At 52.3% G+C, this 25,061-nt stretch overlaps 1 protein-coding gene across 5 annotated transcripts; it reads left to right on the top strand.

The window, feature by feature from the left end:
- Nucleotides 1–7,532: 7,532 nt before the first annotated feature.
- On the top strand, nucleotides 7,533–23,706 carry ARID5A (AT-rich interaction domain 5A). 5 transcript variants are annotated; one of them, XM_032790308.2, is made up of 8 exons: nucleotides 8,190–8,431; nucleotides 10,236–10,544; nucleotides 12,317–12,453; nucleotides 16,213–16,402; nucleotides 17,425–17,477; nucleotides 19,505–19,602; nucleotides 20,640–20,805; nucleotides 21,316–23,706. In XM_032790308.2, exons 2-8 carry the CDS (start codon nucleotides 10,505–10,507, stop codon nucleotides 22,882–22,884), a joined length of 2,253 nt encoding a protein of 750 aa, XP_032646199.1. In that variant the 5' UTR covers nucleotides 8,190–8,431; nucleotides 10,236–10,504; the 3' UTR covers nucleotides 22,885–23,706. The 5 variants fall into 5 exon arrangements, with proteins under 5 accessions (XP_074918805.1, XP_032646199.1, XP_032646198.1 ...); XM_075062704.1 differs by lacking the exons at nucleotides 8,190–8,431; nucleotides 10,236–10,544 and adding an exon at nucleotides 7,533–7,652; XM_032790307.2 differs by having other exon boundaries at nucleotides 8,190–10,544.
- Nucleotides 23,707–25,061: the final 1,355 nt, after the last annotated feature.

The raw sequence follows: 25,061 nt of genomic DNA, 5'->3' as shown, positions 1-25,061 counted from the left end.
GGACCACAAAGACCGTCTGGGCTAAGCATGGACAGCCAGCTCAGTGGAGCTGGAACTGTAGCAGGACTGTCCAGCTGAACTCTGAGCCCTCCTCTTAGCACAGAGACCTCCTTCAGTGTGTCTAGAAGATTGTTTGTGGCTGAAACGGTAACTTTTCCTGTTTCACTACAATAGATAGAAATAGTCTGGTTGAACAAGGCTTGGCCTTGAATGCCATTTACATTCAGAGGAGTACAATGTAAGACATGCAAATCTACAGCACGGCTCTTACCAGGTGTCCAGACTCCTGAGCTCTATTTTCATCTCTCTACTGATTCTTTGGGTAGCCTTGGGCAAGCTCTTTCATCTTCCTGTGCCTCCTTTCCCCATCTCTAAGGTGGGGATAGTGGTTCTTTCCTGCCTGCTGTGAGGCTTAGTGCATATATGTTTGTCAGGAGCACTGAGATCCTTGGACAGAACAAGGAGTTGGCCTGTATGAGGCATAAGCCCTCTGTGCAGTAGTGAGACTGGTAGTGATGCTACAAGGCCTTGGCAGAGATGGTGCCAGGGGTGTGCATGGCAGCTGAGCACTGAGAACAGGAGAATGAGGAGTTGGCTGTCTAGTTTTAATGGTGTTGAGCACCTTTGAAAATCAGGCCATGTCTGTCCTTTCCTCTGGTACCTGGTTAACCATTTATGCTGTTAACTAAACAACAGCATCTGCGGCCAAGCCATAAAGGGAAGAGTCACTTCCTAAACAGATGTGTGATGGACACCATCTTGGCCAAACAGGGACTCCAGCATTAGATGACTCCTGAGTTAGATGCAGGAGTCTTTACAGCTAGAACTGTAGCAGGCTCACATCTTCTGTGGATAAAGCTCTGATGAGAAGGAGTCACACGCTGACCTGTGGGTTATAGAAGCACAGGGCCAGAATTTGGCGGCATCCCCTGGGCCTGTACAATTGCCCTTAGTGAAATTGCCTGGGTGTAACTGAAGGTAGACCTTGGCCTGCTAAGTTTGTGCTTCCTCCAGGGCCTGTGTGGATTCTTGCATGAGTGCAGTCCCAGTGGTGGGGTATGTGATATGAGTGAAAAGGTCACTTGCACATCTCAAGCGTTTCTAGTCTTTGCAAAAATTAATTTTTGATCGCAGAATGGTTAGTACACCAGTCAGTGGTTACTAATATTTGCTATTTGCATGGTATCTTGGGCGAGCTGAGTCACAAGGCATTGGTTCTGGGTTCTGACTGGATGATCTAAGGCAGTTTTATTAAATGGGAGGTGGCTCTTTTGGTCTGTTTTGCGATTTATCCATGAAAATTGGAAGCTTTTCAATTAATCTATTACATGGGCGATAAGAAGAGATTTTGGATGGAGCTGTGTTGGGCATATCCAGCGTATATACACTTGGGATATACATACCAGTATAAGTCACTATTGAGTGGGTTGTCACCCTCTGTGCCAAATCCACAGAGAATGAGTTCTGTTATAGCTGTTACTACAGGAGCCATAACCTCAAGTCAAAAGTTGTCAAACTGCTGTGCCCTGTGCTTTTTTTAGCCCTGGAGGTTACTGGTTCAGTTCCTGATCATGATAACCATTGTACTGGTATTCATGAGGCTTTTGCTTTCTGACAACAGGGGTGAGAGTGAGACTTGCTGGCCTGAACATTTGTGGCTTAGGGGCACTAGTGCACACCAGTGAGGTGCATAGTGGAGAGCTTGAATCCAAAGTATATTCACAAAGACTTTTTTGCTCTATTCACCCAGCTATACTGTAAGACACAACAGGAGTTAATGCATGAGGCACCAAACAGGGGTTGTGAAGGTGTGAATTCTAGCCCTAGCTCTGCTGATTTTTGACCTGGAGCAAAATATTTCTGGGTTCATAGAATGTCAGAGTTGGAAGGGACCTCAGGAGGTATCTAGTTCCAACTCCCTGCTCAAAGCAGGACCAATCTCCAATTTTTCCCCCTAAATGGCCCCCTCAGGGATTGAACTCACACCTCTTGAGTTTAGCAAGCCAATGCTCAAACCACTGAGTTATCCTTCCCCCCCTCCCCCCAAATGACTTGGTTTCCCCATCTGTAAAGTTGAGACTAATGATGAAATCAACCTTGAAATGCTTTCCATTGGTGATGAAAAGTGCTCTGTAAATACTAAAAGTTACTATTTGCCTCTGAGCTAACTCACCCTCAGCTTCTTCTGGCCTTCGTCCTTGTTAATTACAAACCCTGGTGCGGGTCTCCAAAACGGCAAGAGAAGGGGCAATATAAACATATTTTTAATTATTATAAGCCACTGTCTAATTTCTCCCTGAGTTGTGGATCTCTCATCTGTGTTTTATGTCCAGCTGTTGCTGCTTGGAAGTGAGCACATATTTTGCTCTGAAATCTGTATCCTGAATGAGCCATTCATTTGCCCTCCAGATCTTACTCATGATTTGCAATCCCAGTGTAACATTTTCACATTGTGTATGCACATCTCATCCAGGCTAAGAGCTGCACTTGGTGATGTAAGCTGATATTTTAATTTTCTTACAAGGAATGGTGTTTAGAGGAATGACTTAAGTGGATTACTCATCTTCTGTAATAATTTGGCAAAGCTCCCGTTCTATTCCTAGACATGACGCTTGATGCTTTGATTCTTCTTCTTTTTTTAACGAGAAATTACACTATGTTTTTCAAAGGCTGACTCCGCCCCCTTTATGAACACTGCATTCTGGGAAATGTAGTATATCTGCATTAAAGGAACAGGGCAGCTCTGAAAAGCAAACTGCACACTTCTGAGTATTGAGAGCTACATCCTCCACCCAGCACCCACCTCAAGTAGCTGGGCCAGGTGCTGAGGAGATACATAAGGGGCAAGAGGGAGAAAGAGAAGGATGTGCATGAAGGCTTCTTTATGCCAGCCACGGAAGCTTCCCTGAGCTCCCTAACGTGATCTTAGCAGAGGGAGGATACATTACCAGTTAATTTTCTTGTGATGCATTCAGATACCATGCTGCTGTGTGGGATAGATGGATGGATGGATGGATATATCCTTCTATGGATGGAAGGAAGGATCCTGCTGTGGATGGATGGCGTGATGAATAAATGGATGGATAAACAATCCATGCCCCTATGGACACTTTGGTGCTGCCCCTCCCTCAGCCAACTGCTGTGCAGAGTCCCTGTGAAGTTGGGGTTGGCATCTCTGTGCAACCCAATCACAGCACCTTTGCAGGAGAACAACAGCAGAGGAGTCTCCAGGGGTGCAGAGGAGAGGACTGGTTTAGCCTCTCATTGCACAGGAGATGTATTTAAACAATATTCATGGTGGAGCTTTAACTCAAACAGAAGTGACAACACAAACCCCCAGGAGCAGGAAAACATCATGCAGGGACTTGCGAGGGACTTAAGATCAGCACTTTGCAGGAACCCTTTTCTGGAGCATAACAAAGGCTCAGTCCATCTGGGCAGAAATATAGCCTGCAGTTGGTGGTTTACAGCATGACTGTAACTGCTAGCCCCTCGTGTCTTCTTTCACACCACAAAGGAAGGTATTTCACCCAGGGGCTCCCCACACCCTGAGATTAGCTTGGTTCAATTTTGTTTGGATAAAGGGCCTTCTATCCATGCCAAGCTGCACTGTTATTGCTTGTTCAGACACTACAGCAACAAGCACAGTATAAATACCGAGTTGGGTTATTCCTGAAAAGAGCCACCGAAACAAGGTCTTGTCCTAAACACACTCACATAACAAATGGAAAGGAAATTCACACATGTAGGAGGAAAGGGTGACTCAGTCCCACTGGTATTCAAGCCTGAGATTCCTGAGTCCAGGTATTTCAAAGTTGAGGTTTAGGCATGGGAAACCATTCCCTCTGCTCTAAGATATCAGTGCTTGGCTAAGATTAAACAACCCTGATTGTGATCACGAAAGCCCAGCAAGAGCTGGTTTGTGGCCTGGAAACCAATCCAGCTATTCCGGACAGAAGGACAGAATACAGAGTGAAAGATACAATTATCCAATATGGTCTAGATTCAAAGTCCAATCAAATCAGTGAAAGTCAATCAATTGACTTCAGTGGGTTTGGATCAAGCCCTATAGTAGCTTTCTCACCACAGTGTCTCCAATTAATTTACATCTCCACATCCTTTGGAAGCTGTAAACCCCATGTACGCACAAGGTTTCATTAATTTTTATTATATTAATAGAATAGTTAACACTCAGGCATGAAACCACCGTCTTCTCCATCTGACAATACATTCTCCATCTGACAATACAGACTATATGTCAGATGATGTAGCTCTCAGTTCAAGGCCTACAGTATTCAGAGTGCCGTAAGTTCATACATTTCTAACAGTTAACTTATTACAATATCCCATTCTTACCCCCACACCCCTCCTCAGACAGAGATCTCTGCAAATTCAGTTTTACATCTCACTGCCTTATGAAGCCGAATAAAACTGTCAGTGATTGTATTTTTTGAATAGCTATGGCTCTGGGCAATACATACAATCACAATCACAATGTATAACACCAGGCGATATTTTACTGTGCCAGTCAGAGATCAATTTCCAGTAAATCCTTAGCTTGAGTCCCCGCATAGCTAGATAGTTAACTCTATGTGGCTTTTCTAGGGACTGGACCTCACTCATCCTCTCTTTATCTAATCTCATACATGTGGATGATACTCACACACTGTAATGCCCAATCCTGCAAGGTACTAACTGCCTTAACTCCCAGTAATATCAATATGAATTGAGGTCACACAGCAGGACTGGACTCATAATAAATTGAGGAACCATGTAATGAATTGCAGAACCATTGTATTCAGCTGCATTGCCTCACATGAGTAATGTGGCCAGCCTCAGTCCAACAAAACCTATATCCCACATTACCCATCATGTACTATCTAGGTCATCTAGGGACCAGATGTTCGGTAGCACTGAGCAGATACCTCTCCTATTGGATTCACTTCGAGCTTCAGGTGTGCAGCACCACAAAAATCAAGCCCCATCTCTTTCTGTCTCTGTCACTAGCTCTAGCTCTATGTCTATCTATCTTATCAACTCATTGGGGGATTATTGTAGGAAAGTTTCTTGGATGGGGTTATTTGAACAGAAGGAAGTCATAAAAAGAATGAATCATGCACTGTACCTTACACCACAGCCCTTCCTGTGCTGTCCTTTCTCTCTGATCAGTTACAACAATATAGTAGAATATTTTTCCAGCCTCCCCCACCTCTCCTGTGCTATTGCACTGAGGAGCACAACTCCAGTTTCCTGTTTTTTCACAAAAGAAAGGAAATAATGCAACCCTTTCCTTTTAAGTTTTTGCAATGACAGTAACACAACAAAATGTGAGACAATAGTCCAATCATAGCTGGAATGTTATATAAAGCAGGCTGTCCTCCCCCCGCTTTGCCCCATCATCACAGCCTCTTCCAGTTTATCCCTGTCTGTGACACTCACCTTACCCTTCCCTTCACCAGACTCAGCCAGGTGCTTGTTCAGGATGCAGGCGCAGAGCCAGTGTTTTTGGCGCCCTAGGAGCACGGCCATTTTGCCGCCCTGTGCGCCTGTCCTGCAGCTCCAGTGGACCTGCTGCAGGCGTTCCTGCTGCAGGCGTTCCTGCGGAGGGTCCGCTGTTCCTGCGGCTCCGGTGGAGCTCCCGCAGGCGTGCCTGTGGGAGTCCACTGGAGCCGCGGGACCAGCAGCCCTCCACAGGCACCACTGCAGCAGGTCCACTGGAGCTGCCTGCCACCCCCCCGGACAAAATAACGCCCCCCCCAATAATCCTGGTGCCCTAGGCAATTGCCTAGGTCGCCTAAATGGAAGTGCCGGCCCTGTCAGGATGTGGCCACATTTCAAAGCATGGCTGGTATAGGCAGACCAGCAGTCCCTCTTAGTGGAGACTCAGTTTATACTGGCCAAAAAAAAAGGGGCAGGGGGTGTTTTGGTGGCATAGTTTATACCAGCTCCCTGAGCAAAATAAGCTTCCACGGCAAAAGCACTTTTTGTCAGTATAACTGAGACTATACAAGGGCTTTTGTTGGTACAGCAATATCATGAAAACTCAAAAAGCAATGCTGGCAAAACTCTGAAGTGGAAACCTAGCCTCACATCTACCTGCATCATTACTGCTTAGATTTTTATTTTGAAATGTACTTTTTTTAAACTGCAGCAGCTACCACTGTGAAAGCAATAAAGCTTCTGCAGTGAATTGCTATATTCTTTCAGAACAGAGATTACGAGGCAATTTAAAGATCATTGCAAAACTCCAGAATGTTACAGTGCATTTTAGCAACACTGTATAACAGGCTCAGGCAACCTGAGATCCCCTAGTCACTCCACCGACTGTGCCATGTGGGTTAGTGGATCATTTTCGCACAGGCTAAAATCAATTCGTTTTTTGTTTCCACCCAATGAACCTTTATTTTAAGTCTTCTCATTTTTCCAGGTTAAGTCCTCCTCACTAGTTGCCATTTGAGCGTGTGATTCAAAAGCTGGCCTATTAAACCCCATTCCCCACTACCGTACAGCACACGTTTATTTTACATAAAGTCCTCACCACAAGGTAGCAGAAGCCAGCGAAAAAAGGGCAAATGCATTTACAGAGTGTAACGCTACCAATGGGCTATGCACAAACACCTGAGCATGGAAAATGGAGACTTGAAACAGGCTTGAACCACAACAACAGAGGAATGGCAGCCCCAGTGCTTCGGGATGGACAGAGGTATCAAGGTTTGTAAGGTCAGGCTTGGCAAAGCCCTGGCTGGGATGATTTAGTTGGGGTTGGTCCTGCTTTGAGCAGGGGGTTGGACTAGATACCTCCTGAGGGCCCTTCCAACCCTGCTATTCTATGACAAGCTCCAGCGAGGCTGCGTTTTAAAGAGCCATGCCTCTAGGGTCCTGGGCCACAGCCCACTGAAGTCAGCACCAGGGCTGACACTGCTTTCCAGGCATTTGAAAGGAGCCTCTGGTTCTGTAACTCTCTCTTTAACACTAGGGACAGTCCCCCAGTCTCACCTGCTAGTCACGCCCTGCTAGGGGCAACTGAGTTCTAGTGCTGGGCACTGCCCAGAGGAGCCTGGCCTGGCACTTCTCCCCAAGCAAAGCCGCTCTGACGTCCCTTCCCCTGCAGGACACGCCTCAGCAATACAGCCCTGGCCCGCGGGGGCGCAGCCAGGGTAACAGTGCCCGGCAGGGCCCCAGGGAACCTTCTCTGCGGGGCCGCCTTTCCGTCCAGAGTGTTCGCGCGCTAGCCGGCTCTCCCCTGCCACAGCTCCTCTCAGTTACACCGGTGTCACACCAGAAGAACCCTAGTGGTGTGAACGGGTTACACCGGTGTCACTCCGGACTAAGAAAGGAGTCTGAGGGGAGCGGCACGCGGGCGTGGCGCGCTGAGAGGAAAGCGGCGCGCGGCAAAGCAGCGGCGCACCCAGGGCCGACTACAACTCCCAGGAGTCCGAGCTGCGCGGGGCGGGCCCAGCCCTTAACTGACTGCGCTCTTCTCCTATCGGCCGCGCCGCAGGCTACCCCTGCCCAATCGGTGGGCGGGGCGGGGCGCCAGGCCGGCGAGGTTGCGAGTTGCTGCTCTCAGCCCGGACACACTGGAGTCTCGCATGGGGCGGGTAGCGGCGTGGGGGCCGGGCGGGCGCTAAGGCCGCGGCACTGCGGCGATGGTAAGAAACAGCCCTGCCGGGTCTTGGCCGGGCAGCGTGTCCCGGCGGAGGTGTAAGTTGGGGGCGGGCGGGGGGGCGGGCTGGCAGGGGTAATCGGGGGGGCGGGGTGCCGGGAGGGTAAGTTGAGGGCCGGGCTGGCAGGGGGGTGTAAGTTGGGGCGCGGCGGGTGGCGGGCTGGCAGGGGGGTGTAAGTTGGGAGGCAGGCGGGGTGGACGGGCTCGTAGGGGGGTGTAAGTTGGGGGGCAGGCGAGGAGGGGGCTGCGCCCCAGGAGCTGCGAGCGGTTGGGGGTTGGGGCGGGAGCCGGCTTCCGATCCCGGTGATGGTAAATCCTGCAGCGCGCCCCCGATCACCTGCCCGGCAACGGGGTCTGGGCTCGGAGAGAGCCGGGGCTCGCCGGCAGCCGCCCAGCCCTGTTCACACGGCCGGAGCCGGGCCCCAGTTGTCTTAGGCTGCAGGTTCTTCAGGGGGCAGGGAGAGGGTTGGTTTTTTTTTGGTTTTTTTTTGTCTCCTTCTCTCAAAAGTTTCTGGCTGCAGGGGGCTTCCCAGTCACTTTTTATCTCGAAATACACTTTTCTTTCTAGTTGGTAAATTTCAGCGCTGCGTCGGGTTCTGGCATCCCACTTCCTGTTGTGGTTTGTGATCTTTAGCTGGACTCAGCTAATTTGTTGTGACAGCTGTCAGCAACAGCTTCTTTCTTTTCTCTCTCTCTCTTTGGTTCCCAGAAGAATCTGCCTGTTTTTCCCCTTCCCCGTCACGGCCTCCAAAGGGTTAAGCGGAGGTAATGTACAGTGTGTACGCAGAATTCGGGTTCCATTGTACTCTGTCATTTCCCGAAAGCGGCTCACGCTTGTACTTTGAAGATGCTAACGGCCCCTCCTTTCGAGCCAAGAAATGCTTTGACCTTTTCAAGAACAGTTTTTTTTTTTCCAGCCAGTACGGCAGTGTAGAGGAGTGAAGCAAGCTATTCCCATTTGCCCCTCACGGGAGGACATACACGCACACATACCTTGGTAGTTAGTGTGAACAAGAGAAATGTTTAGCAGTGGGCGTGTGTGTGACTCTGGAATTTGCAGATTGCTGCTGTGAAATACAAACATCCACTGTCACTGTTGGCAAAGGCAGAACCAAAAATCCAAAATACCAGAGGACTCTGCTGTTGCGGATTAGATTGGAGTCGTCTTTCCTTGGGGATTGAGTTAACGTAGTCTCCCTTTCTCTATGCCCTGGAATATGTATGAGGTTGAGCACCCCCTGCTGCCCCCTTGGGTAGGGTTTAGATGAGCTCATGGGTCATTGCCATCTCTAATTTCTGTGATTCCCTGAAGTTTAGGAATGGATTTGCTGCACTTTCTGCCTTGCTGGCATTGGCGCCCTGCTGGTTTCTTGCTCTCACTCTTGTTTGTACTGAGTCTTTGATATGTTAGCAAGGTTGGGTTGCTTTTGGTTTAAGGTTTCTTTTTGTAGCAGGGTAATCTCATGGCTGAAGCACAGGGGTCGGAGCCTGGAGAACTGGCTTCTATTCCTTGCTCTGCCATTGTGCAACCATGGGTGAGTCCCTCCCTTCCCCATTCCATGCCTCAGTTTCCCCACCTGTAAAATGGTGGTGATGATACTGCCCCATCACATGTGATGCTGTGGTATTGACATTAATCCACTAATGATGGGATGATAAAGAAATGATTTAGAGCAGCATGGCCAATTCTCCTCTCTGAACTGGTGAGAGGAGGTTGCTGGCAGAGCATAAACTGTGTGAGCCCCCAACTGTGCAGAAGGACAGCCCCAAAACAGGCACTTTGCCATCCCAATAAAACTGCCAAGCAAGGTCCTGCGCAGCTGCCTTGCAAATAAACAGGTGCTTTTCAGTGTTGCAACCCAGATAAGACACATCCCAACTGGCATGAAACAAAGAACAGTATAATACTGGATCGTCAGGATCGGAAATGGGGTGGGGGAGGAGGGGAGGAACAACCGCTGAGATCCGCATAGGAAGAATGAAGCGGGAGCAGCAGGACTCTGCAGAGCAGAGGGGCAGATTCTTACATGTGGCATAAGCCAAGTTGTGCTTTCACTCCTCCATATGCAACCCCCCTGATGTCTCTAGTGTCAGCAGGAGCAGGGGTCTGCCCTGTTTATATAAGGAGAGGAGGGCACAGCTTGTCAACAAGCCGTGATCCATCCAGTATAACTGTTAGGAGAACTCCCTAATTAATAGTGTTCGGCTTGCTTTGTAATTAACAAAAACACCTGCACTTGACTAGTTTGTTTATTGGGAGTTGTGCTCTTGTGTCAGTGTGTGGTTCAGGTGTCTTTGTCCCTTCCTCTCCATGCCTGTTCTGTGTGCCATGTTGATGAGCCCAGGCAGTTGGGGGGTGGAGGGGTTGACTCTCAGCCTTCCTCTCTCCCCCGTAGTGGCTCCTGCCATAAGCTGGGTAAAAGGCTCAAGCTGTTCTCTGCTCTGTTTCCCAAAGTTGTCATCATGTCCAGTAATCCTCTCAGAAGCCGGGCTTGTTTTGGCTGCAGTGCATGGTGATCTCATGCCCAGAGAACATTAAACCGACCAGTTTTCTCTCCCCTTTGTACAGTATGTGAAAGCATTTTATGAGCTTGCTGACCCCGTGGGGCTGAGAACGACACACAGCAAACACGAACTGGAGTAGGCTGAGGGGCTGAGCCTTGGGAACAGATCAGCCCTTGTTTGAAAAGCTCTAGAAGGAGAGGTGGCTATTTCACCAGTTTCAGAAGGAGAGACTGATGTGGCCTGGTTCTGATTCACCGGTTCTGGTTCCGAACTGCCCTCCCCTCAGCTTGGAGATGGGGTTTGTTGGAGTAGTGGGTGACCTCAACCCGACAGATGTTGCTCATTCGGGCTCTGGCATCAGCAGAAGTGCAGAGTAGGAGGGTTTTTTTGTTTGTTTGTTTCTCTTCCTTCCTTGTTGTGTAAACAGAATCTATATTAAGCAGTTATGCAATGTGGAATGAATCGCACAAGAGCAGAAAGGTCGGGTGGAGCCTCTGCCCTGAGTTCACAGCAGATCATGCACCATTCCAAGCCCCTCATTTCCAGAAACATTGTGTAGTGTGGGAGTTGCTCCGCAAGGTTGCTTACTGGACCACAGCCAAAGACAAGCTACGTCCCAGGTTCTGACAGAGTGGCCTCCATGCAGTACCCACTATGGCAATCAAGGACCCTCCTCAGGAGAGGCCACGGGACTGGAACTTGGCACTAGAACTTGCTCTGCCACTGTCCTGCTGTGTGATCGTAGCCAAGTCACATCTCTGTTCAGTGCCTCAGTTTCCACTCTCTCAATTTAGATTGTGAACTCTTCAGGGCAGGTAGGTGTCCGTGTAGCACCCAATATGGTGGGGTCCTGATCTCAGTGTGGCCTCTAGATGCTACAGTAATTACACCTCTTACAGTGTCCCGGCTGTGCTTCCCTTGGCCTGGCCTTTGGGCAGGAGTTTCCCGCTGTCTCTCTGGTCGGGGCTGGGGGTGCTTTTTTGTAATTGTTCAATTGTCCATTACTTTCGGGCTGGATTAGCAACAGCATGGACCCAAGTGCTTGCATTAGGCCTAATGGGGACTGTGCAGGGCAGTCTCTACCCAGCTGTACCCCCGTACTGACTTGGAGGGGTTGGGATTCTTCTACGAGCCAGAGGAGAACTGATGAGGACTATTTATTTAACTGCTGGGCAGTGCAGGGAGGTGGCCTTTACCTGGCTCTCGCTGTCTATGGGCTCTTATTGAAAAACCTGAGGGGTGGGGGGTTCGACAGGGCAGGAGTAGCAGGAGTGGTCAGGTGCTGCAGTAGACCTAAGTCAGGTCCTCATGTCTTGCGTTGTCTCAGGTGGGGAAGTGGAAGGATCTCTCCACTTGATCGCTGGGGCTGGGGGGATTTCACATCCCTCCTCAGCAACTGGAGGGAGAGTGAGCCACCTGCCAGAGGCAGTTAGCCGAGCATCTGGCAGGAACGGATGTGGCTGAGGTGGGGAAGCGTTCACAGCACTGCACTGGCTCCCACGGCTCCAGGAAGCCACCCTGAAAGCGAAAGCAGTGGCCAGACGGCCCACCGTCAGGAGCTGTTGACAAACACGGCGTGTCTCTGAACAGGAAGCAAGGCAGCTACCTGCGTCAGAGAGGTCTCTATTCTTGGAAAGTCTGCCTGTCCTCAGACCCAGTCCAGGGCAGTGGGTCCCTCTGGCATGTCCAAGGCTGAAGAGTGTCCCTCTCTGGAGTTCTGATTGGGCTCAGCTGGGGCCTGGCCCCCTGTGCAGAGCAAGGACCTCCCTCAGAAAGGGTGGCGTGTAGCAATGAACCATGGGCCCAATTATGAAATCCTGAGAGACCCGACTGTTCCTCGAGTTCAGGGCTGTGCAGATCTGGCCATCCAGGTCTCCATCCATTGGAGAGGCCTGGACTGGGAAATCTGGCTCCAGCTCCAGCTCTGCGCCCTGCGTTTGAGGGGAGGGAAGGTTGGATCCTGGGTTACTGAGGGACTGATCACGTGTATTCCCTAGTACGTGCATCTGTTTGGGCTGCCAAGGAGTGCTGGTGTCTCACTCTGCAGAGTGTGTGCAGAGTATGGAGAGAACCTCCCATTGATTTGCATGATTGTTTGGGCCTTTTGCTTCTCAATGGTTTCTCCATCTTCTCCCTTGGCCACAGCACTCAGCTTTAAAGGGAAGAGGAAGAAGAAGACAACCACAATGGAGGCTGCTGGGCCGGGGCCTGTGGAAGAGGCTGATGCTGTGCAACCTGGACCCGAGGGGAGCCAGAGCACTGTGGACCCGCTGGACCAGGTGGTGAGTGAGGAACAGCATGAAGTTCTCTCCTTGTCTCCCACTGGAGTTTCTTGAGGCACTCAGCCTTCTCCATGAGATGGGAATGGGGTGCTTGAACCCTCTGAGAGAGGTGGGCAAAGGATGTTGTCAAGGTGTATTTTACTATTTGGGTACCTCTGTCCATAGCTGCACTGCTGTTCGACTGGCCAGGGCAGCAACTGACAACAATGCCCCAGGAGCAACAGCTGAAATTCCTGCGCAACCTAGTGCGAGGGGAATCTCTCTCCTTCCCCTTGATGGCAAATAGTTGTTAAAGGCTGTTCATCGCTGTTCTAGCATACCCCGATGGGGACTGCTCTGAGTGTCTGTACTGAAAGACAGCCCTAGACTTTGGGTTGTTCTCACTCTTATTCTAGATGAAGGAAAAACAACCAATTTTTAAGTCAAGCCTCCAGGGAAGAGCTGCTAAGGGTTGTTTTATTTGTACTCTCATAGGTTCCCCAGTCCTGGCCTGGGACCTTGTTGGGCTGGGCGGTGTACAGCCCCAGAACAGAGAGAGGGGACCTGCCCCAAAGTACCTGATGGGAGCCAACAGGCTAAGACAGAGCACAAGGAAGCAATGAGATAGTGCTGTCTACCTGGGCAGGGCAGATGCAGGGCGAAGGGGTAGAACGCACCAGCAGAGTGAACTGTGGAATGGCAAGTTAGTGCCAGGATTTTTTTCCTTAAAATCAGCTAAAGGGAAAGAAAAGAGACAGGGGTGAAGGGGAGAGGGTAGGAGGGGCAGGTGTGGAGTGACATGGAGATGAAGGGACTATGAGGGAGACTGTGTGCATCGTCTTTATAACCTGCTGCCTCAGCTTGGCCTCAGTCACCAGGCTCCTTAGAGATGTGGAGGCGCGATGTGGAGTCATTCCATAGAGTGACTACAGAATTCTGCATGGGGCCTGTTTGTGTGGCCAGGGCTGACTTGCACCTGCATCAGTCCCTTTTTTACACCTGCAACATGCAGCAAAGATGTGTCCCTTACAATAGAGAAGACCCAGAACTTGGTTGTCATAAATAGAAGGGGATTGTTAATTGAGGCAGCTGGATGCAAATAAGCCTCAGGGGTTCTCTTGAACTTCCAGACAAATGCAACCTGTGCTGCTGAAGCAGTTGTGGAACAGACTACTGATGACGCTGCAGTCCTAGGCGTGCAAACCTGCCCGGTGCTCAGTTTGCGCACACAAATGGCTGGTGTGCACACACAGGTGTGCACCATCTGGAGCAGGGAGTCGGAAGTCAGGCTGCAACTGAGACACTGAGAGAGGGGACCTGCCCCAAAATCATTACAGGCCTCTAATCGGTACAGTTATGGAATTGAGACCATTTCCAGGAATGGTGACAACCCAAAAGAGAAAGCAAATGCTCAGATTGTCCATCCTGCATCATGTGAAACGGAGAGGGGAGCCACAGAGCCAAGGAATTAGTGAGGGGGAAATGGGTGAAGGGCAGTTGGGGAAGTCATGTCCACCTTGTGTCTCTGAGCATTGCTGCCCTTGCTGCATGGAGTGTGTTGCATAGTCATGTATGCTGCTGGGTACATGTGGCCCCATGCTTCTCTGTGAAAGGCCTGCGGGAACACGCCCAGCCCAGTGCAGGTCACTGCATGGAGCATGTGGACCATAGGAAGCGTGTCTGTTCTCTGTTTTGGGGAATATGCCCCTTTAGCTCACCAGAGGCCTGTGGCTTCTCCATTGTGGAAGGTTGTGAGTTCTGCTCCTCTTGTTGCTTGTAGGCATCTGCCTGCCTGCGGGGCCTGTTCCATGGCCTCCTGGCCACAGAACCTTCCATGGGACTGTCGCGTGAGACCGGTGTGACCTCCTCTTCCACTTCAGCTGTCAACTTAAAGTCATCTTAGGTTGCAGCCATGGGGTGGGTGTGAGTCGTACAGCCTCCCTGGGTCGAGTGTTGGGTTACACTGATTCTTGTCAATCCATTATCTCCCCAAGCACTATGCAAACTCACATATGATGCCTTGTGTCTTTGTGGGCACATCTAAGGGTCGCCTGCCACTTCCATCTTGGTGGGGAGAGAGATGGGATGGATACAAAAGAGATTTTCCCCTTGTCGCTGAGAGTGAGGGGTGTAGATTGTGTGAGTCCTCAGCACTGGGTGGCTGGTGTGATTGCTAAAGATGGGACTAGAGACAAAGTGTCCCCAGCAGTCCCCTGCCCTGAGCCTAGCTGCTGTGACAGCCATGGCAGGACACACCGTCCATAGCGCTGCTCCTATTAAATGGCACTGGATGTCTTGGGTCACCAGCAATGGCAGACCATGCCTCTCGCCATCCAGGCCACCAGTATTGATCCAATCTAGGAAAAATTGTTCCCCTCTGAGTGTTGTTGTGGTGAAAGGAGTTCGGTGAAGTGGTTCATTCACTCAGTCCGGTTTCAAGCGGGCAGGTGGCCACTTCACCAAAACCACTGCCACAGCCAACTTGAGTGGGCAGGCTTAGCAGAGTGGACAAGGACCGGATGGTGTACAAAGCGTGTCTCGTGCCCTAGAGGAGAGGGCTGTTCTATCAGGGCAGGCCTGAGTGGATTGTGGTGGTGTTGAGTGGGTTTGAGAAACTTGCCCTATGGCAGAGGCCTTGAATTGCCAGGACTCTAGCTCACACACCAGTCCCCCGCACTGAATTCACTGAGGTTTAAAAAAGGAAAAGGAGGCCCAGAAATAGCTCAGCAGCTAAAATAACACGTCTGTCACAAGCAGTTAAAAGAACAGAAAGAAGAAAAAGTGCTGGGAGCTCAGCAGCTGCTTTGCCCAAAAATAGCAACAAGTTTTATAACTCTGGAAAATGTAGAACAAACAAATGAGAAACATTTTTAGCCGAGAGAGAGAGAGAGGATGAGAGCGAGTATTTCTGCCCTTCTGTTTTCCTGGAAGCTGTTCCTCGTGTTCTCACACAGCTCCAGTGCTCTGACCAACTTGGCTGCCTTCCCAGCCGGGAGAATAATAAACTCTGGCTCTCACTCTTTAGTTGCACAAGTCTGTTACTCTCCGGAGCTAATAAAATGCCTCCTACCACAAAACACCTCTCAATGGTATTTAGAGCAGTGGTACAATGCAGCATGGCATTCTGTGAAAAGCCCACGGGTGGGAGTAGAACCCAGGAGTCCGGACTCCCAGTTCACTACTGCGAGTGCGTATCCAGCAGGCAGAGCCATGCAGATGTGTGTTGGGGGTGTCCAAGATGAGGTTGAAAAGAGGCAAGAAAATATGAAGCTTCAGTAACTCTCTTATCATCCCTGCCATTCCGTAAGTGGCCTTGCATTGTTCCCCTCCTTGCTGAGGGACTCTGGCGGCAACTGGTCCTGAATCTTGGCACTCCAGCCTGCACAGCTGTTCTGAAGCAAACATGAGCTAGGCCGTGGGAGCTGCTGCTGCTCCTCAGCTGTGCATATCTAGGAGGGTTAAGGAATTAATATCGTTCCCCCACACACAAATGCAGTCTCCTCTGGAGTCAGGAAGACTTTAGCTGGCTCTGTGTGGCAAACGCATACAAGTTGGATGACCAAGTGGCAATGGCCTGGCAGTCAGGACTCCTGGTACAATTCCTGGCTCTGATAGGGAACATGGTCCAGTGAATAGAGTCGGGGCTGGGAGCCAGGACTCCCAGGTTCTATTCCTGGCTCTGCCATGGACTCTCTATGTGAGCTGAGGCAGGTCCCCTCCCTCTCTGTCCTTTGACTTCCCCGCCTCAGTTGGTGATTGCCTGGCTGTGTTTCTCCGCAGGACTCGCCAGCACTGAAGCCGGACACCAGCCCCAAAGAGGAGCAGAAGAGGCTGGTGGAGGAGATGGGGGATGAGCAGGCATCGAGCAGGGAGAAGGAGGAGGAGCAGGCCTTCCTGGTCAATCTCTACAAGTTTATGAAGGACCGTCACACCCCCATCGAGAGGGTGCCTCATCTTGGCTTCAAGCAGAGTGCGTCCACTCACCTTGCGAGCATCCGCTCATTTCTCCTGCCACAGCCTACTGCTCGGCTGCTCATAACCATGTCTTGGGGCCGGGGTGGGGCGGGGAGTCCCCAGATCCTTTGCTGGTTTCCAGCACAGGTGGCACGGCAGGAGTGGGTGCAGGAGTGACATGCCAGCCAGCTCTTCAGGGCTGGCCTGTGAGAGCCGTCACATCCATGTAACAGCCAGTCATAGCCTGGGGGCAGGAAGGTGGGGCTACCCCAGGACAGTGCCAGTGATTTCCCCCTCCATGACTGGCAGGCCCAGACCTGTTGGCTGAGTAACCTGCCAGTGCCTGGAGCAACTAGCACCTCTCAGTGGCCCAAAGGAAGCAAACTGTGGCTGCTGGTGAGATCCTCATGCAGGTGGCTCACAACAATTCAAGGGTGGCTTTTTGAGTGACCAGAACTCCCCTTCCCAGGCCCTGCATGGGTAGGGGTGTTATCTATGCTGCGCCCTGTACGAGGGGCGGGGGGGGAGTGCTAACGGCAGAGAGCAAGAGGAGAAAGCCATTGTGTGTGGTGAAGCGTTTGCTCTGCTCTGATCTCTGCCAGCGCCTTGGCCATGCCAGCAGAGGCCTCGGGCGGGTGGGCAGCGTCTTTGCGACAGCACCTCTGTGCTCACTGGGACCATAACAGTCTGGTAATCTTTGTTGTGGCAGTGCCATGTCCAAGCCACCCAGTGTCCCAGCACTGACCTCTCCCTGAAAGGTAGCACAGCAGCTGTTCTCCCAGCATGACACGGCTGTGGTGCCCCCTACACATCCTGTGTATGGATCCCTGCCCTGACTGACAACCCAGTGTCATGTTGCTGATGGCCCATCCAGTAGTTCCCATTAAAGTCAGTGGGGACTACTCTCACACAACTCCCAAGAGTCCCACTGACAGGGCTGCTGCTGATGAGGGGTGAGTAGTGCCTTGGCACAGGGGTCATGAAATGTTATCCCAGTGACCTGCCCTCACTCCTTGCCTCTTCCTTGTCTTTGTCTAGTTAACCTGTGGAAGATCTACAAAGCTGTGGAGAAGCTGGGAGCATATGAGCTGGTAAGAAGAGTGGAACTGTATTACTGGGGCCGGGACTCCACTACTGTCACCCTTATGCTGCCCTGTTGCAGGATCATCTCTTTAGCAAAGTGGGACACAACTTCCTCTGGAGCCTAAATCTGTTACTGTGCGCAGCAGTTGGGAGCAGGACAGGGTTTAGAGGCTCAGGGGGGACTGTCCTAGCCTATGGCCAAACTCCTGTTCAAACAGGTCTCAGCTGCAATGTTACAGTGATGGGGCAAGGCCCCTTGGCATGGAAGAGACCTCCCAGAGTCTCTCAGCTGAGGTGGAACGGCCATTGCTTCCAGCCAGACTCATGCCCAGAGGGCTGAAGGTGGTCCCTAGTGCACGCTGTGGTGGCCAAACTGTGCTGTTGGTGCCGATCTCAGCCCCAGCGACCCCGCTTGGAATGAAGAGAAGGGGCTCAGAGGCTGGTATAGACTTGCCTTTGGGCTCTTCTGCAGCAGAACTGCAAAGATGGTATCGCTGGGGTGTCCCAGCTGGTTCACGCCTCCCTGCAACAAGCAAATCCACCGTGTTAGAGGGGCAAGGGCAGGGTCGTCTTGGTGAAGCTCATGATTCAGGTTCCGGAGCAAGGGACAGCGCACACAGCTGCGGATTGGCACAGACGGTGCAGTGCAATAAGCAAAGCACAGTGCTGGACCTGAAGGCAGAGGGGTGGAAAATCCAGTCCCTGGGGACATCGGCAGCCAGAGCAAGAGAGTTTGGGGGAAAGAGAAAGGTACCTGGCGTCTGCCACCCTGCTCAGCACTGCAGAGCAAGAGTGGTGTGCAGAGTCCTGGGGCTGGCCCTTTAAAGCCCCACCGTGCCGAGGCTCATGGGCCTGAGCGAGTTAACCAGGCACCTGGTGATTTATCTCTCTGAGCAGAGCAGTGCTGGCATCTCCTGCTGCCTCTTCCTGTCCCTGGTGGATTTAACGGGCAGAGGAAGGAGGGGACTTTGCTGCAGAATGAACATTTTCCTTCATGTTGGCACTTTGCTTGGCTCAGCTGATTTCCTCCCCATCGCCCCATCTGTTCCTGCAAACAGCAGCAATGCGAGTTGCTGGCGCCAGCACCTGTGCGGAGTTCCATGGGGAGAGGAGGCTGCCTGGAGCCCCCAAGAGGGGCTCTCCGGCTCCAGACACCAGTAAGATGGAGCATGTGGCGTTTTCAGCAAGTTGACCAAAAGCCCTGCCACCTACAGCTAGGGTGACCAGATAGCAAGTGTGAAAAATCGAGATGGAGGTGGTGGGTAATAGGAGCCTATAGAAGAAAAAGACCCAAAAATCAGGACTGTCCCTATAAAATCGGGACATCTGGTCACCCTACCTACAGCTGACCCATCCTGGAGTGAGAGGAATGGATCTAGTTAGCCTCATCTGTGCCCATCACTTAACTCTTTTCTGGCTCCCCAGTGCAGCACAGTGCTGATTGCTGCGCAGAGGAAGGGTGGCTTGGGGGTCAAAGCAGGACAGCAGGAGGTCGGGCCCGCATTGGAGCTGACAGGTTGTACCTTTGTACCCCAGTGCTGCACTGGAACTGGAAAGCCTGGGGTCTGGTCTAGCTTTGCCATGGTCGCGCTGTGCCTCAGTTTCCTGAGCTGTAAAATGTGATGGTCACAGCCTTAGGCCAGATCCCAACAGGTGGCCCGTGATCTGTGTGCTCATTGGCTCACTGTCTCAGCCATGGCCCTGTCGTGAGGCTCCATGGAGGTCTGGATGTAGTCTCAGGTGTTAGTGCAATGAACATCCATCAGCAGGGCCGAGCGCCTAGGGCCAAGGGTGCCAGCTCTAACATAGAACCTGAGCTCAGCTTCTTGGGTGCTCCCCAACCCTCAGCTTTGGAGGGGAGCTGCTGTCGCCGCCCCCAGCCCTGCTCAGGCACCCCAGCTTCCTGTTCTGGCAGGGCCTCTCCCTTCTCTGCAGCAGTGGCACATCGCTGGGGTAAGGGTGGCTCCCACAAGGTGCTCCTTGATGCTGTGGACACAGCGTCCCCAGTAGGGCTCATTCTCCCCTCCTTTTGCAGGTCACAGGAAGACGCCTCTGGAAGAACGTGTATGATGAGCTGGGAGGCAGCCCAGGAAGTACCAGCGCGGCCACCTGCACCAGGAGGCACTACGAGAGGTATGGACCCCTCCTGCCCAAGCCACAGCCCTGAGGGCACAGACAGGAAGAGTAGCCAGCCCTCCCAGAGTGCCTCGCCTCAGCTGGCTGCCAGTCTCACCAGGAGCAGCTGCTCCTGGCCACGGACGGCTGCCCTTGAGGCCTCGGTTTGAGTGTCTGCCCTGCTAGCCAGGGTGTGAGGCCTGTCCTGGCGACTGGCACTATCTGTGGTGCTGAGCCCAGACTAGCACAGCGGGGTGCTTGCTCCCTCTGTGGCAGATGAGGTTTGAGCAGGTTGCTGTACCTCTCATGCAAGCAGCAGAAGCTCCTGCTCTTCAGTTACTCTTCCAGGCCTGGGTCCCCAGATCAGTGGCTTCCAGTTAACATCACCCTGCATCTGCTGCTTCTCACCTTATCATAGAATCATAGATTATTAGGGTTGGAAGGGACCTCAAGAGATCACCTAGTCCAATCCCCTGCTCAAAGCAGGACCAATCCCTGAAGGCCCCCCTCAAGGATTGAACTCACAGCCCTGGGTTTAGCAGGCCAATGCTCAAACCACTGAGCTATCCCTCCCCCCGCTTGTGCCCACCCTATGTGTAAACTGGGTTCCCCAGCAAGTCCTGCCCCTTTGTTCTGTGCCTGAGTCTCCCCATCTGTAAAATGGGGGATTCTACTGCTCTTATTCTGCAAGCTCTGGCAGGGATGCACCCAGCCACATTTGAGGTATTTTGAGATCCTCTGATGGAAGGGACCAGAGAAGAGTGGGGTGGCGGGGAGGGTTTGTTTATTACAGCCCAATTGTCTGAGGACATACAGGTCCCCAAGGATGCTAGTTGCACCTGCTAGGGTGTAGCAGGGCTGGAATCTGGTGCTTCCTCCTAGGAACACGGGTACTGCTGCATGGGCCTAGTGCCACTGCGGTGCTCTGCCCGGGCCCAGCCAAGTCCTCTGCTGTGTGTCATGGTTAGCGTGGGAAGGGCCTGCACATCTCAGTGGAACTGGGCTCCTCTGGGCCTCAGTCCCTGAATCATGCGCTTGGCCTCTCTGTCCTGCAGGCTGGTCCTCCCATACGTGCGACACCTGAAGGGCGAGGATGACAAGCCCCTGCCCCCCGCCAAGCCCCGGAAGCAGTACAAGGTCTCCAGGGAGCCCCGTGGGGAGCAGGGCAATGACGCAGCCGAAAAGAGCAAGAGAGTCAAGAAGGAGAAAAGCGGAGACCAGGTGCAGGACTGGGCCAGGCCGGGTCACCCCCTTCTCAGGGCCCCTCAACAGCAGCCTCCAGACCATTGCTGCTGACAGTGCTCATGCTGCAAGGAGAGATACTGTGGGCTGTGCTGGGACGAGGGACTGGACAGGGAGAAAAGCCTCTGAGAGAAGAGAACTGCAGTGGGCTGGGGGACAGCAGGGAGGAGGAGGCTGTGGCTGGATGCCTGGGGGAAGAGAACAAAGGAGTGCAGGAGCTGGAGGGCTGGCTCCCCATGGCTTTTGGGGGGGACTCTGACAGGTGGGTGGATCTGGAACCCACACAGCTGTAATTAGAAGTTCAGCTAGAATGGGGATCTCTTATCACAGCGGCTGAGGAGAGCGGGAGCTGCTCACCCGGGTCAGGGGTCGGCCTGCATTTAGCAGATGAGCAGGGGCTGTGTCCCAGGCCCCCTCTAACCCTAACCTGCTCACGGGAGTGTTCTCAGCCCTTTCCCAGTGCTCATCTTCCCATCCTTTGGGTTGTAGGTTTTGCCTGAGAAAGTGAAGCCGGATGCCTCTGCCGCTCCCAAACGGGCCAGGGAGACTGTGACGGATGGCCCCGAGCAGAGCCGACCGGGAGACCGAGCTGAGGGGCTCCCCGTTTCGAACACCAAAGACTTGGGCAAGAGCCACCTGTCCTTGAGCTGCCACAGCAACTGCAGGGCCCACGGCTGCTCCGAGGCCTACAAACGGCTCTTCTCCAGCTTCTACTTCAAAGGGAACCATGGCATCATGTCTCCCTTGGCCAAGAAGAAGCTGCTGGCTCAAGTGAGCAAGGCGGAATCCCTGCACTGTCATGAGAGACACCTGAGCCATTGCCCCGAAGGCAAGAAATCCAGGTCTGCAGGGCTCCCCTGCCCCAGCTCAGAGCTTGACTCCAAGAGGCCATCAGTCATTCATCAGAGCAAAGAGGGAAGGAGCCCTGTGCCAGGGGGGGATGATGCCAATGACCCAGCCCAAGTGTGTCACCCCCCTAATAAAGGGGAGGGGGCACCATGCCCAAAGGGATCTCTGAGCCCCAGAGGCAGCCAGATATTTCCGAGGACAGAGGACGGGAGTTCAGGGCACCACCTCTCCCCTGCTCCTGCCTTCTTCACTGGCCACTTCCATGCGTACAGAAGTGAGGTTCTGAAACCCGTGAGCTGCCACCCCCTACGAGGCCCAATGGAGTATTTTCGTGGCTTCAAGGATTTCCCAGAGTCTCTCTCCATCTATCAGCAGCCAGGCAAGGACCTGCAGCAAGCCAACCTCCCTCGGAAGAGGCAGGAGTGTACAGAGGATTGTGTGGAGCAGCCAGAAGATCTGCGCAGCAAAGCGAGCCAGGCTCTGCCCTCCTGGAGCAGAGACAGCCAGGGACCCTCTGCCTTCTATAAAAGTGGCTCTGCAGGGAGCAGAGGCTCTCCCTTCACCAGTGTGAAAGGCTGCTGGATTCCACCCATGGCCAGCTTTGCCAAGACCAGTCCCCAGCTACCCAAGAATGGAGGGCTCATCCAGCCCATCCCACAGAGCCAGGTGGGCAGCCCTGCCCTGGGCCCCAGGCCGAGGACCAAGCGCAGTCTGGAGGAGGAGGGTTTTGTTCATGGGAAGAAGCTAAAGGCCATTTCGCCTCTCATCAAGGGAGTGGAGCCAAAGGACAAGCGCGGCGAGTCGCCAAGCCTCCAGCCGGGCCTGGCCAAGCCCCAGGCTATGGTGCCAAATCCCAGCTTCCCAGCGCCACTCCCCTCCGCTGCAGGGCAGGACAGTTACAAGGGCACCATGCTGAGGTTCCCGGTGAACTTTGGCACCCCCGCGGACCATTTAAAGGGCCAGTCCTCTCCACTGATCCCTTCACTCTCTGGCAATCCATTTGTTATCCCTGCGTTTCCAGGCCACATATTAGCTGCCTCTACTCAATCCTCAGACCTCTGCCGGCCGCTGGCTGCCAGCCTAGTGCACTACCCTACATCTTACGACAGCTCGCTGCGGCACAGGCTATACCCTGTTTCGACATGGCACAATCAGCCGACATACGCCTCCCCCCACGGGACCACCTTCCACCGGAACAACAAGCTGTAGCCACTGGCGTGGGCACTGTCCTTTGTGGAGAGAGAGGGTTTCTACTGATGGTAGTGGGTCTCAGCCAGCCATGGCTCAGGGGTAGGACACTCAGTAACACTGGAGATGCAGCTGTGCTGCATCTCGCCTTTGGAGCTGCCCCTGTCCCGTAGCCTTGTGTTGCAAAGCGGTAAGAGAATATACGGACGGCCTGGACCACATCATTTTTACTCTTGATCTTTGAGCTTTATTTGTAATTGACATCGTACGCTGGGGACTTCGACACACACGTTGTGGGTTTAAAAAAAAAATGGGAGCAAAATAGGTTCTGGAGATTCCTCTTAATGCCAGAGGTGACCCCATCCGCCTTGTAGTCGCTCAGACAAGTATGTTCCAAAATGCAGCGTGAACTTGGATGTTGTCGGTCCATGCTCCTTAATAGCAGGACTGAAAATAGGAGTGTAAAGACAGGGAGAGAGGAGAAATTCAAATGAACTAACAAGTAGTGTTTCTAGGGTATCCCAATATGCCAGCTGAGTTTTTGGGGTGCTCTATGATCCATGTTACAGAGCACTAGTTCTTCTGATCTAAAAACGGAGCAAGTTTATTTCAGTTGAGTTGCCTCGAGGACAGGAATCCTGGGTTTAAATTTCCAGGGGATTGGGGGCGGGAAGTTAAAACACCCATTGGTTTTGCAGAACCCTGAAATGGTTTGAGATGTTCCCAAGTTACTCTCATGACACTGTCTGTGGAGGTTCCTGTGGATCTCTCCAAAGGCTGCGTTGGTCTGGTTGGAAGCATCTAGGTGTGTACAATAAAACTGGCCAAGATGGTGCAAAATGGGTAGAGTGTTTGGGGTCTCTGTGGTCTCTGGGACTGTGGCGGGAGGAGGAAGAGGCCCATCAGGAGTGCCCAATACTAAGCAAACAGTGTGTGCCGTGTGTGTGCTTTGTGGTGATTGCATTGTCACTTAACGAAGCACATGTGATAGGGACCTGCTGACCTGGCAGTATGTACAGGGCTGGTGAGGAATAGCTCTCTTGGGAACGGGCTGGCACCACCTTGAAAGAAGGTGGTTGGACGCTGCTGCAGGATTGAGCAGCAAACGGCACTGCCTGTCCTCACCTAGGGTGTAAGCGCTGGTACGACTCCACTGACTTCAGTAGGGTTAATCGCACTGGTGGGATTGGAAGGAGATGTAAATTCTGACTCCTGCTCCTATCCATTTCGATGCCAAACCTGTCCACTGACTTCAGTGGGAGCAAGTTCAAGGCCTTGAAAGGATTAAAGATGCAGAATCTTAAAGTTGGCAGGGAACTAAGACTTTTTGCCACCTCAGCTGTGGGATCTTGGGGATTGCTCAGCTTCTGCAGATGGTGTCGTGCTCAAAACTACTGCTCCGACTGAAATGCCTCCTGCCTTTTAGAAATGGGAATTTCTGCCTGTCCCTCTGGCCATCCTTCCCTTGTGCAGTGTTGGTGAAGGGCATATCTGGACTCTCCCTTCTAACTCTTGGTTCAGCTCCCTCAAACAAACTCTCTTCTCTAATTCAGTGACCCACCAGGAACTTTAGCTAGTGCCCTATCCTGCCTAACTTTTGCCTTTGGGGACTTTGCAGGCCCACAGAGCTCTCGAGAGTACAGGGACAACTTCAGAAGTGAGCGTGTCCAGGAGTCTGAAGTGGTGTGACTGATGCTTTCCATTCCCTTTGTGTGTGTGTTGCACCAGTTCAAACAGCCGCTTACCAGATGCAGGTGAGCTTACCTGCATCTGCCCCCACAAGGCTTCAGCTCAACCAGGATTTAAAGGTGTAGTGTCAGATCGTGTCAGCTGGCTTGGACTAACCAGCATCTTTGAAAGTCTAATCAACACGAGGCAAGTTGTACCTTCACATAGCCTAGATTTCAGCTTCCCTCTAGCTAACAGCACTCCTTTAAATTCTAGGCCAGGCCAGGTCAGGCCTGAGTCTAAGATGCTGTGACTTATGTGGCCAGAGGCTAGAAAAGAGGAAGGAAGCAAGAAAAGCATCAACACACAGGTAGCAGAAACAATCACCTGCCATTTAACTTTACACTTCTCTCCAGTCCTTTGATGGGACAGTAGATGGGAGTATTAACAAATGCTGCTGTTGGTAAGGGATAGAGGAACTGTGTCCAGATGGACAGGTGACCTAGCCACACATTCCCAAAAGAGACAAG

The sequence above is a fragment of the Chelonoidis abingdonii genome, chromosome 2 (genome assembly GCF_003597395.2).
Source record: "Chelonoidis abingdonii isolate Lonesome George chromosome 2, CheloAbing_2.0, whole genome shotgun sequence".
NCBI lineage: Eukaryota > Metazoa > Chordata > Testudines > Testudinidae > Chelonoidis > Chelonoidis abingdonii.
This window is presented reverse-complemented; position numbering and strand designations above follow the sequence as displayed.